The sequence below is a fragment of the Mytilus galloprovincialis genome, chromosome 2 (assembly GCF_965363235.1).
Source record: "Mytilus galloprovincialis chromosome 2, xbMytGall1.hap1.1, whole genome shotgun sequence".
Classification (NCBI taxonomy): domain Eukaryota; kingdom Metazoa; phylum Mollusca; class Bivalvia; order Mytilida; family Mytilidae; genus Mytilus; species Mytilus galloprovincialis.
In genome coordinates this window covers 36,588,437-36,605,130 of record NC_134839.1, presented here as the reverse complement: position 1 = coordinate 36,605,130, position 16,694 = coordinate 36,588,437, and the positions used below count along the sequence as shown (strand labels likewise).

General features: G+C 31.8%; 1 protein-coding gene across 1 annotated transcript; it reads right to left on the bottom strand.

Annotated features, from left to right (window-relative positions):
• Positions 1-1,661: 1,661 nt before the first annotated feature.
• On the bottom strand, positions 1,662-16,054 carry LOC143063510 (tyramine beta-hydroxylase-like). Its single transcript, XM_076235713.1, has 9 exons — positions 15,953-16,054; positions 8,537-8,735; positions 7,192-7,324; positions 6,507-6,611; positions 5,820-5,999; positions 4,358-4,530; positions 3,179-3,422; positions 2,565-2,661; positions 1,662-2,265 (listed from the first exon to the last, which is right to left on the bottom strand). Exons 1-9 carry the CDS (start codon positions 15,955-15,957, stop codon positions 1,677-1,679), a joined length of 1,725 nt encoding a protein of 574 aa, XP_076091828.1. The 5' UTR covers positions 15,958-16,054; the 3' UTR covers positions 1,662-1,676.
• Positions 16,055-16,694: the final 640 nt, after the last annotated feature.

The following is a 16,694-nucleotide window of genomic DNA, read 5'->3' as shown; positions in this document are numbered from 1 at the left end:
TTCACAAATGGTACGTGGTTTTAAAGTAAAATTATTTCTTAAAACACTGCAAAAAATCTCATTCATATTGATAAAGTGGTATCGTCATAAAGTGCGTTGAAATGAACAGTGGTATAACAAACATCAAATTCCCTCACAAAATGTTATCACAAACTATAGCCAAATAAATCTAAGGGGATATACGCCTTGGGGAAGAAAACTTAAGTGTTTTAGATAAATTCGACACTTTATACAAAGTAAATTTACAGTTTAAAGTTATCACTTTTCCTCGGGAATATTTATATAGTAGTTATTATAAAATTATTTAATTATTCGTGAAGGACCTTTTCAACCTGTCCTTGTTTCCCATGTATGCAACGACAAAAACATATTTCACTTGTTAATATGGTTTTGTTTAAAACCTTTAAACATTATGATTTATGCTTATTGTTGATATTTTAGTCCATACTCAAACGAATTCGTTCACCATCAATTTCTTTCAACAGGTAACATGTACATTTCATTGTACTATATATTTCTCCGACAGATATGATGTCTTTTTAAAGGGGGATGTTCTGCAATATTTATATCAAATGAATAACACTAACACAATAAACAACAATTGCAAATTTTTTTCTAGACTGCAGGTTAAGTACAATAATAGAGTACTGACTTGACGTATCAACGATATAATAGTTATCAAAGGTACCAGGATTATAATTTAGCACGTGTTCAGTCAATACACTTATTCTCTATTTAATTTACCATGATGACCCCCTGTTCTGTCCAGTCAATATACTTATTCTCTATTTAATATACCGTGATGACCACCTGTCCTCAAATTTGCAACAAAATCAGAAGACAATATTGAGATATGTTTGAAATATTACTGAAGGCGTAAGAAGAGTTAAGGATGGATTTTAAGTAGACCATTCTCTAAGTATCATTAGTAAACTTATATAAATACTGGAAACAATAATGTCAATTATTAATTTAAATTCATGAAATATGCATAAAGCATTAACACAAAATTATGCAGTAAAATTCGTTGAAAATAGGAAAAAAATACACTATATAACCTTTAAAGATGGGAACCATTTTTTTATGTGAGAGCACCAAAGAGATACTAAAACTCTATGCTCCGGGATGGCCCCTTTTTTTTAAAGGGATGAGCAATAAAAAGATCTCGCATCTTCAATTTTAATTCCTTTGTATGATTATCTCTCAATGGTAAGTCGAAGTTGTATTTTTATATCCTTAATAGAGTTTTTTGTATCATAACTGGTGAAGTCAAACCTGAACCGTATGGTATAATCGATCAGCGTAAATGCAGGTATTTCGGACAGTTTGCATAAATAAACAAAAGCAAATTGTTCTCGACATCATCTTTAGTGGTGTGTATGATGTGGCTACAGTTGACTTAACACAGCAAAAGTTTAAGTTAGATTAGTTGACTTCTGCATTAAGGAATAGGAAAGCGATACGCTTCATCTAATCGAAGTAGGATGTTATCAACTATCGAAATGATAGCCTAGGAGTTTGTGTCATCGACTTTTGTGTATTATACCTATTAGTGGTAGATGCGGGTTTTTCAAGAATGACGAAGAAGATGTTCAATTGAAAGTACGAGGTTCAATTGTTGTATATTTTACCTCTTATTGAACTTTTGATTTAAGACTACAAAGAGTGAAGAATATTTATTTTTTCACAATATACACAATCAGAGTTAACAGTACTGAACTGATCCCACCCAAACGGTCAGATCCATTGGTATTGTCATTTTGAAGATTTTGAAGGTATGCATCGGCAGCCATTTCTGCTTTACATGAATCAGCTGCTACAATGAATGCCTGCATTTCTTTATTATCCCACCGAATAGACATTTGTCTGATCAATTCGTATACGTCACCTTTCATGCATGGATGTTCTGCAAATAGGACCTCAAGTGTCGCTTTGCATTCAGAAAGACAATTCCCGAACGGTTTACAATTTGCCATTACTTCATCTTTTACGCGCTTTGTTTCATTTACATTGACAAACATAAAATCAGACCATTTGCAATCTTCATGTTCTCGTGTAATCCACAAATTGCACATTGAGATATCTTTCCATGCTGTACACGTAGAGAATGGCATGTTTGCAGCAGGGTAAAAAGCCATGAATCCGAAACACATCTCATCACTTGTAGCATCACCAAAAAACGTAGTCTTTGGCCTAGAAAGGGATTTGTACTTGCATGTTGTTACAATTTCGTCTCCTGGTAGCACTTGAACTGCAGTTGAGTACCTAAAATTACATATCAAACAGTTATCAAAGGTACCAGGATTATAATTTAGTACGCCAGACCCGCGTTTCGTCTACATAAGACTCATCAGTGACGCTCATATCAAAATAGATATAAAGCCAAACAATTACAAAGTTGAAGAGCATTGAGGACCTAATATTTCCTGCAAATTTGATTGCTGAGCTTTACAGGTATAATATAATAATTACTTCAATTTTCAAATTTTGGTTTCTTCCAAAAATGTTCACAACTCATTTTTTTAGATTTACTTAGATCTATGAAATTTGATGTGTGCACTCACTTGGTCTCTACAGGACTGTCATAGTTATAGATTGCATCATTTGTAAGTTCTGTATAAAACACACCGTCTCTGTATACTTGAATATTCATTTCATGTCCTGAAATATTTAGACAACAAACTCATATTTTATTCATTTAATCTAGCTTGTTACAAAACTCACCTTAAATATAAGACTATCCTATTCAACTCTATAGCTAACTCAGGTAATTACGTTATAACTGTTTATCAATAATACTAACACACGACATTCAATCATTGCTTCTCCATTATCATACTCATTTTATAAACATTTTCTGAAATTAAATGCCCGGAATTCAACTCTCTGTATTTACTTTTTACCACGAATGGAAACCATCCATTAACATAATAGGTTGCAGTGTTCAAAAAGTTTATTTTTAAATCAAAGGAACAATTACTTCGAGTAGATACGTACACTAGAATACAACAAATACTTTAACTATCGTTTGTAAAAGGTTATTAGCTATAATTAAAGGAATCAACACATTCTTGGTCTGTTATATCTACATTCATCCTTATGTTATGAATTTACAAATTCAGATAGTATTGACATCTATTTTTAATACAGGCTTTCTAAAGGAAGGAATAGTTATTACCTAAATAATGCATATGGTTTGTTGCCCAGAATATGTTAATTGGTGCCTGTATTAATGTTCTTGTACATTCCGAATGGCATTTCCCAACTACTGTATAACTCTGCTGTCCAGGTGGAATTTCAATATGTGACTGACCAGTCTGCATAATGGCAGCATCATTATCTCGAAGTTTTGGAGTATAATAAAGAGTTACTCCCGAGGAATCTTTCCAATCTGCTACTCGCTGTGGATTATTCCAGTGAAACTATGAAATGATAAAATTATCATTTAAAACCATAAATCTTTTTGATAAAAAAATGTGTTGGTTTTTTTCTCTCTCTTCAACAGCAGTCATCATTTTTAACAAAAATAATCATAAATACTGACATTTAGTCGACTGCATAAATAAAACTCAATTTTTTTATCAGTAAATACGATCACAATATTGTAATTGAATATGTTTCTTCAAATGCTTGAGGGTTTTTTTTTTCATGAAGAAGCATTTGTTCCTGTTTTATAACATTTCATGGAGTTTTCGGAAAGTATATGACCTCAACTCTTTTTAAGCCGAATAATTTAAAAAAAAAAATGATAAACTGACAACCTACGTACGATCACTGTACTGACAAAATATAACTTCGAATTCACAGTGACATCAAGATGTTATGATTGTTATAATAAAGTTGAACGTGTCTTTCAACAAATAGTTAATGATAGTGTTACACGAAATTACTCAAAAATACATTTGACTAAAATCGACATATTTGTAGTAAAACTTCGTTAGAGCGAGGATGTTGATCATATCATCACATAGGTGTGAAGTCAAAAGTCGTTTTAGATATTGTATATATCAAATTTAAAAATAAGATAAATTGTGTGTTTTTTCTTTATACTCAAAATGTTTGAAAGCCTAATGCAAACATGTATTTTATAACTGACTATGCGGTGTGGGCTTTTCTCATTGCTGAAGCTCGTACGGTGACATATAGTTGTAAATTTCTGTTTCATTTCGTCTCTTGTGGAGAGTTGTCTCATTGGCAATCATACCACATCTTATCTTTATATGAAAGTTTCATAATATTGTTATTATACCTCTTTATAAAACTTGATGATCTACACAATCAGAGGAACTATGAGTGAGTGTATACATTTTTTTCTTTTTATGAAATCCTATTTTTAATATTTTTTCTACTTTCAAACCTCAATTGCGGCCTGTTTGAATCCACTTTTGCCAAAACGGAATCCCATTGGTCCATCTATGCAATATCCTGTAAATCCAACCGCCCATAGTCCAATCATTTTATTACAGCTACCACCTGCTCCCATGCCACACTTGGTGACTGTGTTGAGCTGTTCGTCTGGCACTGGGTCCTCTATATAAGTATAAACATAAATTTATTTAATTTCTTCTCCGATTCAAATGAAAGTTGTGTCATCTCGACAGTTAATACTCGTATCGTAAGCTTTACTGTCAAGGTATTGATCCAAGAAGGTGAAATATACCAAAGAACCATTCACATTTATTTATACATAAGTCTAAAATAAACTGAAACGTCATGGCGGCTAAAAAAAAGAAAAAAGACAAACATACAAACAGACAGACAACAGTTCACACAATACAACATAGAAAACTAACAACTGATCATCACGAACCCCCCCCCCCCCCCATAAAAAATAATTTTTGGGGTGATCTCATGTGCTCCAAAAGTGTAAGCCAATGTTAACCCCATTTTAATTTTGTCAAAATAAGGAGTCCATTACATTATCATAATTATACAACATGTTTTGTATCAGATGCAAGTGGTTCAGATATTAAGTATTATAACTGGGGAATTGCTCCAATCGAGAAACTAAGAACTTAACACATTTTTTAAACATTGCAACTTTAAAATTGAGGTTAAACACTCAGTCAACATATCATGCTGACATAGTTTCAGTGCTCTGTAGGACACTAATGAAATATCAAAATCGATAAAAAAAAAACAAGTATAGTCAAATCCACATTACGTAAACTTTGCCTAAGCGTGTTGAAACAATGATACTCTAGTAATTTCTAAATTTGTCAACGGATAATAAGAATGGGTTGTTATAACTCATGTCATAAGAAAGATATGGATGGCATTATTGCAAGTTATATAGTCTTGTCGGAATAACAGACATAAAGTCATTATTATATTATAGTTCGTTTCTGTGTGTGTTACATTTTAATGTTGTGTTTTTGTTGTGTCGGAGTTCTCTTATATTTGATGCGTTTCCCTCAGTTTTAGTTTGCAACTCGGATTTGTTTTTTTCTCTATCGATTAATGGATTTCGAACAGCGGTATACTACTGTTGCCTTTATTTATATGTTTAAACTTCAGCAACACATTGCAAGGAAGGCACAAACAACATTATTTGTGAAACATAACAGATTTGTGCATTTTTTCATGTGTAGTTTAATATATATGTTTATCAAAATAGGACTGTATATACTTCAATCTGATAATATTCTTTTGAAAGGTATTTGTTTGGTTGTATGTAATGAGTTTTATTTGGACAATTTTGTCACTTTTCAGACATCTTTGACTTTTAAATTATTCGGCATTGAGCATGTTAAATTAAGTTAAATTCAGACAAACGCTTCGGACACATACAATGTGTGTTGTTATCATATTGTACCTACCAGTAGGATCACATCCGTAAATTATTATATGATGCATGACCATCTGATTATCTATGTAAGGTTCATATGCCATCAGATGATAATCTTGGTCAGAAGGAAGATTGAAGATCATACAAGAATATGTTGTTTCTTCAGCTGGCACTGCCGTCTCAGGAAAGCGAATGGTTGCATTTAATGTCTCTGAAAACAAAATGTGTACGACGTAAATAATCTCATCATTCATCATAGATACCAGAACTAAATTTGATATGTACGCCAGACGCGCGTTTCGTCTACGAAAGACTCATCAGTGACGCAAGAACCCAGAAAAGTTAAAAGGGCCCAAATAAAGTACGAAGTTGAAGAGCATTGGGGACCACAATTCCTAAAAGTTTTGCCAAATACAGCTAAGATAAGATATGCCTGAGGAAGAAAAGCCTTAGTATTTCAAAAAAATCTAAATATAACCATATCAATGATTATTCATGTCAGCACAAAAAGTGCTGACCGCTGGGCTTGTGATACCCTCGGGGAAATAAATCTCCACCAGCATCGACCCAGTGGTTGTAAATAAACTCGTAAAAGACTGTGTAAAAAAAAAGAAAAAAGTGTGGATAAAATTGTATACCAAAGTTGCTTTAATCTCATAAAATTATTTCATACAAAAATTTTTTTTTTATTATATTTGCTTTTCTTTTTTGGTTTTACCTGGTTCTTTCATAACATCGCAATTTTTCAGTCCATCTTCCACTTGACAATCTACCCATCCCTTGTCAGCATCGCAGACAGATCCATCTGATAATGTACACACTCCTGAAAATTGTCATATGTATTTATAAGATCTTGTGTAATGTTTGGTTGTATGATATGTGCTCAATGACGTCGATAACATCAGTATAACCCACAAGCAACATAAAGAAAAAAGGGAAAAAATCATAACCAAAAGACAATCAGAAAACAGCTGAACACTTTACAGAAAATTGATAAATATAAAACGAACCCTGCTATCTAAAACCCGCTGTTGAATATGGTTTCTTTTTAGATTATTCCCGCAGCCGGTACTACTTCAATAATACATAAGTGTTACGGGCGAACGAATGGACACACACACACACGGGATACAAATATCTGATTTCTTACATGAACCAGAGAATATGTGACTGTGTTTCAGTTAATACTCTTTTCACAAATTCTCTGAAATGGTTTTTACTTTTAGGACAAGAAAAGATTCAGACATTCATAATGAAAAATCTAGCGAACAATTTATTTTCGACATTTATAAAAAAAATTAAAGAATGGAAATGAAGCTTGATAAATACAAATTCCGATTAAAACCGAGAATGTCACAAGACCTTTTGATCGAAACACATCTCACTCTACTTTTAAATCTCACCTGGGTGTGTAATATCTTTTAAACGTGATGGAAAGTCCCCTTGCTTCCAAACACAGTTAGGATCTCCAAGTTCTTCGCCATTTGTTCGTCCGTCTCCGTCAGAATCTTTTCTACACAATTCAGGTGTCCACGACTAAATGTATGAACATATTATAAGTTATATGCTAAAAGAATTAACCTGCTTTTATCATGAAAAAACAGACGAAGATAAGATAAGAAACCATCAAAAGTCTATTCCTTACCTATTATGACGAGAATAAAAATAAAAGTTGATACCGTATGGTTGTCAATAAAATACCAATGTATAAAGATCAAAGTACTTAGATATGGTTAAGCTAGGAAACCCCACTTTGGGTTGAACAGAATAGTTCTGCAGCCAGTGGAAAAAATGGTAGGGCAAAAGTCAATAAGCCACAACATGACCACAAAAGGTTTCTATATCATGCTACACACGACCCAAAGATTAATGGCTCGGTTATCCCACGTATCCCCACAATGGAAAGCATGCATCTTTGTAGCATTCATTTTTCTTAATATATGCCTACTTTCTCAAGCTCAAGCGGAAGGGTAAAATATATTAATATGTCTTGTGTCATTATATAATTGATTATGACTATTGATAAGTAAAAATAAAAAGGAGAATCAGTTATTTGATATTCAACGTAAGATGTTTTGGCTGAGCAATAAACTACAAATACTCCATCAAATGTGTATAACATGTTTGACAAAAAAAAGTAGAATAGTGGTTCAAATGTGAATACATAAATGTTTTATCCTTGACATTTTTTCTCAATTTTCTGTCTCATTGAAGCTTTACTTTACTGGTACATGTGTGCTACTTGACGTCTTTTATCAACGTTTTCCATATATATACTAATAAAATTGAAAATGGAAATGGGGAATGTGTCAACAACCCGACAAAGAGCAGACAACAGCCGAAGGCCACCAATGGGTCTTCAATGCAGCGAGAAATTCTTGCACCTGCCTGACTATAAATTATGAGGAACTTTCATACGATTATGACAAGCTTTATCTTTGGTATATCTAGTGCAAACTGTGAAATTAAATGCTTCGCGCCGGGAGATTGCATCAAAGTTTGGACGTTCGAGAACCCTTGCAACAACTCTTTCATCGGAGGTATATAGCATCTTGCAATACAACATGTCTATCCGTTTCCAAAATACCTCTTTTACAATTTCCTGTCCTGTTCTTTATCCCTGTCAGGCTTTACAAAACGCACCTAATGATTCAGTATATTAAGATGAACACGAGACTACAAACAAATAAGAATTTAATCAATTTGTAATATTCGTGTTGTATAAAAGAAGTTATACTTTCAACATACCGTTCCTGCTGCTTTAAAATCTAAACCAAACTGGTTTCTACTTCCACCTCCAAGTGGATTGTTGTGGCCTACACCATGCCACACGTAGTTCGCTTTACATGGATGTGGTACTACGTTTCCATTCGGAATGATATCTTTAAAGTTAGGATATGCAGTTGCAATGCTGACACAGGCAAGAGTTTTGAGAAAAGTTTCAATCCTGCCAAACAAATAAAAAAATATAACAAAAATAAGGATAATATTACATATATAAGGCTGCATCGTATAAAATTAATCGCAAAATAAAAAATAAATATGCATGTGTTATTGAAAGGGCGGCACACACTGACTACCTCTGCATCTTTCGTCATTATTGTAGTCCGTTGTTCATCTTCCTATTCTAACGCAAATAATACATGTTAAATAGTTTCATTTTGTTTCATACGTACAGTGAAAGAAGTAAATGGTAATAGATACAAACAATTTTAAGCATTTAGGAGAACTTCAAATAATGCATACACAATAGTACAACAAACCAACAATGTGTCACAAATATAACATTTGAGTATGTATATGTTTACTTGTTCATTAAAAACTATATTTGTGTTCTGTTTTCCACTTCAGTTGATTGATTGGTTGATGCAAACTTAACTTCCTGTTGCAAAATATGTCATGCACAATCCCATGTCCGAAGAAAACACGGATAAAAAGCAATAGCCTATGAAAGTATATGATTAGTTTCCCTTGCTGTCCCCCAATGGTGTGTGGGGAACAGAAATATGGTAATTTTTGGTCCAGACCATACATGAAATATTTCTCATTGGACGTTAAGTGACCAACAACCAATTAACGTGTTTGCTGCAGATTCAGCCACTAATATTCGCCGGGTAAAATATAATAAAAGAAACAGTTAGATTGCACTTAGGGGCAAAAATTAAGGTCAACACATTTGAAAAAAAAATATTCTGACAAACAACCAGATGTGTTTTATATTATAACTTGTATCTGGGAAGTTACGTGCTAGTTACAGACACTGCATGTAAAATTAAACTCTTTTATGTCTTTGCGTATAAATTAATATTCTATACAATTTCAATACAATTAACTAACAGAATTCAAACAACAAAAAAATCACAGAAAAAAAGAAAAAAAAATTCTGCAAAAACATACCCTATTCTTGATTAGTGAAAAATATGAATTACTTTATACGTGAAGAATATCAAAACTATCAAGAGTGGACCTATTTTTTTATTAGAAACTATTCACACTGATCTGTGTCCACACTTGCATTCAATTTTATTTTTTTGCGGGGTCACAGATGAAAATTCAATTCTTTAGTAAAGGTTAATTTGAGTTACGGACACTATAAAGATCTAATGTTTAATAATATTCTCAAAATGGATAATTGTCCAGTAACACATTAAATTCATGTATTTGCTATTTATGTTTTCATTATGTTAACAGAACGCTGCTGGATTTTAAATAAATGTATATAATTAAAGGTAATTCCGATGTTAACAAACATTTTGACATGGATGGTGTTCAAAAACTGTTGAAGATAGAATCTAAAATATGACAATGAAGTTATAATGGAAACAGAGTACTAATCCTCTTCTTTGTGTAATTAAGCTATAACATGGCAAACACCAATTGTAAATGTTACCTATTTTACATTCATAATCACCCGTATCATGTTCATGTATCAAGGGTGTCATTTGGTTTATCGAAGATGTAGTTCGTTGATATACATTTGTATAGAGTTACATATTATAGAAAGAGTCCTTTGTAAGTAAGTAAGTAAGATACTCAAATTATTATTATATGCTAATAAAATAATTGTCTCATTCTTACTTTTCTTCTCTTTTTTTTTTCTTTTTTTTTTGGGGGGGGGGGGCAATTGACGGTCCTAAAAAGTATATATTTTGTTTTCTACAATGTACCTTTAATCCCCATATGTTGAGTAAATATAGTTAGTGGACCCACTACAGTAAAACAAACAACTAAAGATTTCATCAATTTTACATTTTTCATAGGGTTAAATTTTAAATGCTTTGAGAGTTTATTTAAGTCGTTTAAGTTTGACACACAATTTGGCAATCTAAGTCTAAGAATGCACCTAGCTTTTTAACTCAGGACACAAACAAGTCAAAGTGGAATGTCGACAACTTGTTTATTTTATTTTAATACAATAATTTCTGTCTATTGAAGGTGCTAATTCGTGGGTTTATTGGCTTGAAAAAACGTTTATTCACCGAGTCCGCCGGCACTGAATTGTACGTGTAAAAACTGAATAAAGAATAAAGTTTCACTGTTTTGATCCCACGGTGGTTTTTTAAAGAATTTTGCATACCACCTATTCTTTACGACTGAAACTCATATGTGCAATTAAAAAATATACATGTACCTCCATTTGCTACTAAGAGATGAATGGGGTCGAAGTTTTAGATTTTTATCCAAAATCTGGGTTTCTTGTTAATTTATATCCTTTGAACAGGACATACCTAACATTTCGGTAAATCATAAGATTAACACAAGCCGAATTTTGTAATACCATTGCAATATCTTTTTTTTACATAAGTATGTTGTAAATTTATGTTACTTTAGAAATAATTCACTTTTATTAAATTTTCATAATTCTAGAAAAAAAACGTCATTTTTTATTTATATTATTATTTATTTTTTTTTTTGGCTGTTTATTTATCGTATTAGTAAATAAAAATAAATCGTCGGTGATTTGTTTATATTATGTATGCATTTTAAAAACTACTCAAAGAATAAATGCAAGAGGAATACACATGCAGTGAAATAAGACATGTAGGTGTACGATGATACGTATAACTGGAGTAAAATAAGCGGATTTTTTTATTACGGGCATTGGTAAGAAATACCCGCAACTATGGTTAACGTTGTCGGTACTTCCAACATAACGTAAACTCACCTTTAGTGGAAAAAAAACACCCAAAATCCCTTTAGGGCTAACAAAAACCTTGAAATTTTATTATTTTCTGCTTCGCCCAAAGCACATATCTTAATAGAACGAAGTCTCTAGCCTTCAACTCGTATCGCTCCGGGAATAATGACTGTTGTCTTTTGAACTAGTTCAAAATCGCAAAAGTATATAGGTCTTGACAACATAAATAGTTCATTTTCACATCACGTCAACGTATTCTCGTCCGGGTGTACATGTTATACACTACAAACCATTAAAGTCTGAAATGGCCTATTTTATCTGTACTCGACTGTACTGATTTTTAATCGACCAGTCTGAATTGGTCTGACTTTTACTTGACATTACTCGACCCCAGTCTGAACCATACTTGACTGTACTAAATCGGACTTGACCCTTATCTTTGCCGTTTAAAATAGTCTGAACTATTACTCGACCAGTCTGAAACAGTCTTAACCCATTCTCAACATGTACTCGACCTATTTTTCTAGTCTAAACCATACTTAACCAAAGGTCTGAACAATACTCGACCAGTCTGAACCATACTAGACCAAAAAACCTCTACTTTGTTAACTGTTAAAATTTCTTTTTAACTGACATATATAACAACAGCCAACAAAATTTATAAAAGATTTTAACCTTATAAAAGAAATATATCTATGATTATATTTAGGATAAAAAAAAATATATTATATATAACTTATATCAAAAAGGGATAAAATTGAATAAAAAAATAAAATAGTTTTTCTGATTAGTGGTGAAATATAAAGTATAACCTCTGCTTGGGGGCAAACTCATAAATAAGATCACACCTTGTCAGAGGTATTAAATTCTAAATATCATTGATTCAAAATTGCAACATCCTGTTTAAATTTTAAATAACAAGGCCTTTCGAATATACATGTATGTACTAGATCAGTAATACGCGAACTTAAGAAAATAGGGCTTTCTTTTTACCTGTATAACACACATGTACTGAGGTAATTAGAATATATTAAAGTTCTTTATGTATGCCATGTTAATTTCACGAAATTACATAAATTAATTGAAAAAAAATTTTACTGTTACTTTGGAATACATTTCATTTTTCAAAAAGGTTATCAAGGATTGCTATGGAAATCTATTATAATGATTATATTAAATTCTTGGTTTAAAAAAACAAAACAATTAAGCTCTCATTTTTTTTAAATTTATCAAGTTGTTTTATATACTATTTTATAGATATCTTAATAAATAAAAACACATTCACTGCATTATTACATGAACTCAACTGACACCATAAATCTATACTAGGCTTAAGTTAATGGTGAGAATAGTCCAGTTACCATAAAATACTTCCGAAATATTCATAAAATTTTGAATAAGATTTAAAATATTAGTCACAATTCATTTTTTTAGATTATTTGATCAGCTTGTTTTATTTATATTTTAAAAGTTGATATATATTATTATGTTAGTGTTGATTAATATTGAGTTGAAGTTATATTATGATTAATTATTCTGAAATTTTTTATTTCAATAGTGTATCGGAATACATTTTTACTTTCGAGTTGTTGTTCAAATTTTATTTTTATTAAAAAAAATCCTAAATTGATAAAATTCAGTTGATAGATACAAAGAATAGGTCTAGTTTGGTTAAGACTTGGTCGAGTATGGTTCAGACTAGGTCGAGTATGGTTCAGACTAGGTCGAGTATGGTTCAGACTAGGTCGAGTACGGTTTAGACTCGTCTAAAACGGCTAAGTACTGGTCAAGTACACATTCAGACTGTTAAGTATGGTTCAGACTACAGTCGAGTACTATCAAGTAAATCTCAGACGAATTCAGACTGGTCGAGTAAAAATCAGTACAGTCGAGTACAGATATAGGCCATTTCAGACTTTTAATGGTTTGTAGTGATATTTGCCACTGGACAATAATAACCATCCAATCAATCAATAGATTCCGTATACTGGAAGATGAGAAGTTAGAACTGCTGTTTTAAAATACACATTTTCCAGTACAGGTCTTACATTTTCATTTATTTACATAAAAATGTCGAATACCTTACTCAATGTCTTATTACAAAATATCTCATCCGGAATGCATTTCATAACCAGTACTCTTTATGGAGGTCAATCAAGGAGTTTTTAAAACGCAATATAAAAGTCAAAATTAAAGACGTTTTAAAATATGACATCAAAAACAAACCTTATTAAAATATATATCGGTGAAATAATATCAGGTTACAAAAATCTAGAACTAGTATTCAGACGTGCATTGGTTTAAGTGCAGATATTGTTTACAAATGTACTGTCTCGACCTGTATAGGTCCCCGTTCAGTTTCTCCTTTTCACGTTGAGGACACCATGAGAAAATCGTGCACGTCTAACTTGGTGAAGCAATTTGAATCTAAAGTCTCTTCTGCGCTTTTTGTACCTTCAATTAGTTCAATGTATTCACTAAGAAACATAAAATATTTGGTGACCTTGCAGCTGACAATTATAAAAATATGTCTCAATGCTTTACCCTAGTGCACTCAGTAGCAGACGTTTTTGACTCTTAATAAAGTCTGCTGAAAGGGAACACAGTACAAAGACAGATTATGAAAGGTAGAGGTATTCGTGACTGGAAAAAAATCCTGTCTGATAAAGAAAACAAAAAGGCTTTCATTAATTATTTTGGTATTTTTATATATTTTTCAAATGAAACGGATATTCCATAACGGTCAACCAACTCGAGATGGCGTCCATAAAGACATGCCAATGTCAATATATATCCATATAGATATAAGAAGATGTGGCATGAGTGTCAGTGAGACTACTCTCCATCTAATTCACAATTTGTAAAAGTTAACAATTATAGGTCAAAGTACGACCTTCAGCTTGACCTTGACTCACACCGAACAGCAAGCTATAAAGGGAATAGTGTAAACCCATTCAAACAGGGAAACATATTGTAGTGTTTAGTCTAACAATATCAATACCGTTCTTGTCCCGCTCAATGCAAGTGCTTGAGGTAACATGTTTAAAAACGTATGACTGATCATTCCCTTAAATAATTGAAGCCAAGAATGTTGAAGATCATTGGTGTTGTAAAATTCAAAACTATCGGCAAACAGAAATTTCTGATACACTACAAGCAGCCGTGATCAATCTCCTGACCAAATGTAAAATCACTTGCTTCAATAGGTAAAACAAAAGTTTGGCCTAACGATTTTGTAAAATGAGTGATGTAAAATTAGAAGCCAACAAAGTGGGTTTTTGTCTGTGCATTAGGTGTTGTAAACTTGAAAACTATCAGTTAACAGGAGTTGTTGCACAGCAAATGTAAAATGTCAAACATGCTACAACCAAAAATCCTCAAACTGCAGACTAAATATAAAATCACACACTTTCATAGATGAAAAAAAAGTTTGGCTCAAATGATTGTGTAAAATGAGGGATGTTAAATTTCTATAAATTGCCTTACAAGAAATGGCTGCACGGCAGATGAAAATCTGCTTACACTCTACAACTCAACATTATACAGGCTTAATTTGAAATCGTTCTATTTCATATAAGATAATAAAATTTAAGTGAAAAAAAAATTATACCCAAAGTTCTTCGTCAAACAGACAAATAAAGTCGAGCGGTTACTTAGAATGCTTTTGGTGTTGGTGACGAAGGTTTAACAGACTGCATTCCTAAAAACTAGCAACATGATAAATTATTTATCATTTACAACCAGTACAACCAGGAAAACTTTGTTCCCGGTTTCTACCATTACATATTTGAGAGCACTAATAAAACGGCGAGGCCATTAGATGTGACTTAATCCATCATGTGTTAAAACAACTTATCAAAGTTAGGATTTTGCCTGAAATAAACATTTTACTCAGTTAATTTTTGACAAAATAGATTAGTGTTATTGCCTTACTTAAAAGATAGTTTACATCCATTAGAACATTTGTAAATAGATATAGGAAGATGTGGTATCAGTGCCAATGAGACAAATCTTCAACCAATTAACAATACATAAAAAGTAAACCATTTAATTTAAACAATTATACAATTTCTATATCAATCCCCATATCATCAAGACTACACAAAATCTCAGAAGCTAGATAAACACCGACTTTGCCTCTTTCCGCAATACAACCTTCGCATTTAAAATAATTGTGAAAACATTCGAACACTGATATTTCATCAAATACGAGTACGATATTTTTTCCCCCGATGAACAGATTAAAATGTTTCAAAGACAAAACATTTCCCTCTCTCTGTCAGTTCAACAAAAGAAATCACAAGTCTAGACCACTAGGGCGATTGTACTTTAAACTGTTCATCTTTAATTTCACAAAGTATATCTAAATGTCTAAAAAAAACAAAATCAATCCTTGATTTTATATAGTCAGAAGTATAAAGGTCTCTGTTATAATCAATCGCAATTTCTATCTAATAAATTTTAAAAAGAAATATACTAGTTAAGAAAAAATCTTGAACTACATAATACTGGATTAAAAAATTTACCTCATTATACTCGTCTTTCAGTATTCATCTGGCCGTTGAGCAAAATTTTTTAATTTATTTTCTATCTAGTTTTAAAAAGGGTAAGTAAATGGACCGAAAAATCCAAACCATGTGATTTTGATTTGCTTTTGTATATGAAAGATGTTTATGTTTAGTACACATGTATAAAATTACATTACGATGACGCTCAATTTAATTGTAGACTATATACATGTGTTCTATCCGCCTAGATAATCTATCAAACAAGCAAATGTCTTTATTCATGCTGTGTACAATTTCATTTTGAAACTAAATCATTTTTTACAATACCATAAATAAAGTCATTCTTTGATATAAATAATATGATGTTTTCTAAATGTTGAATTAGTTGGGGGGGAAACAAAAACAAAACAATAAGGTTTATTTTATCACAGGCATAGATGACTATAGTCAGATTTGGAACGCCTTTTTTGAAATTTTGATTTCGATTGCTGTTCAACTTTGTTGCCGAATTGAAGGACATATCCCTTTATACAAATCCCACAAGACAGCTTAACAAATCTATTGCAATTAAAAAAAATACCTTAATTCCATAAGAAGCAATTATCACCTTTACTATGCGTACAAATTCAAATATTTTGATTTAAGTTTTCCTTAGATGCCTTTTGATTAAAAACAATACAAACTTCACATTGTTGTAACATTTTTGTTAAAGCAATGTATGTCAAATCGTCTTGGTTTGACGTTAAATAGTGGTACCAAC

What these genes read in the sequence shown, in the direction of transcription:
- LOC143063510 (XM_076235713.1), bottom strand. An exon ending in ATTTTAAAGCAGCAGGAACG is followed by an intron (nt 7,325 to 8,536) that starts GTATGTTGAAAG and finishes TCATACATTTAG; the next exon opens with TCGTGGACACCTGAATTGTG. An exon ending in TTACGGATGTGATCCTACTG is followed by an intron (nt 4,531 to 5,819) that starts GTAGGTACAATA and finishes ATACTTATATAG; the next exon opens with AGGACCCAGTGCCAGACGAA.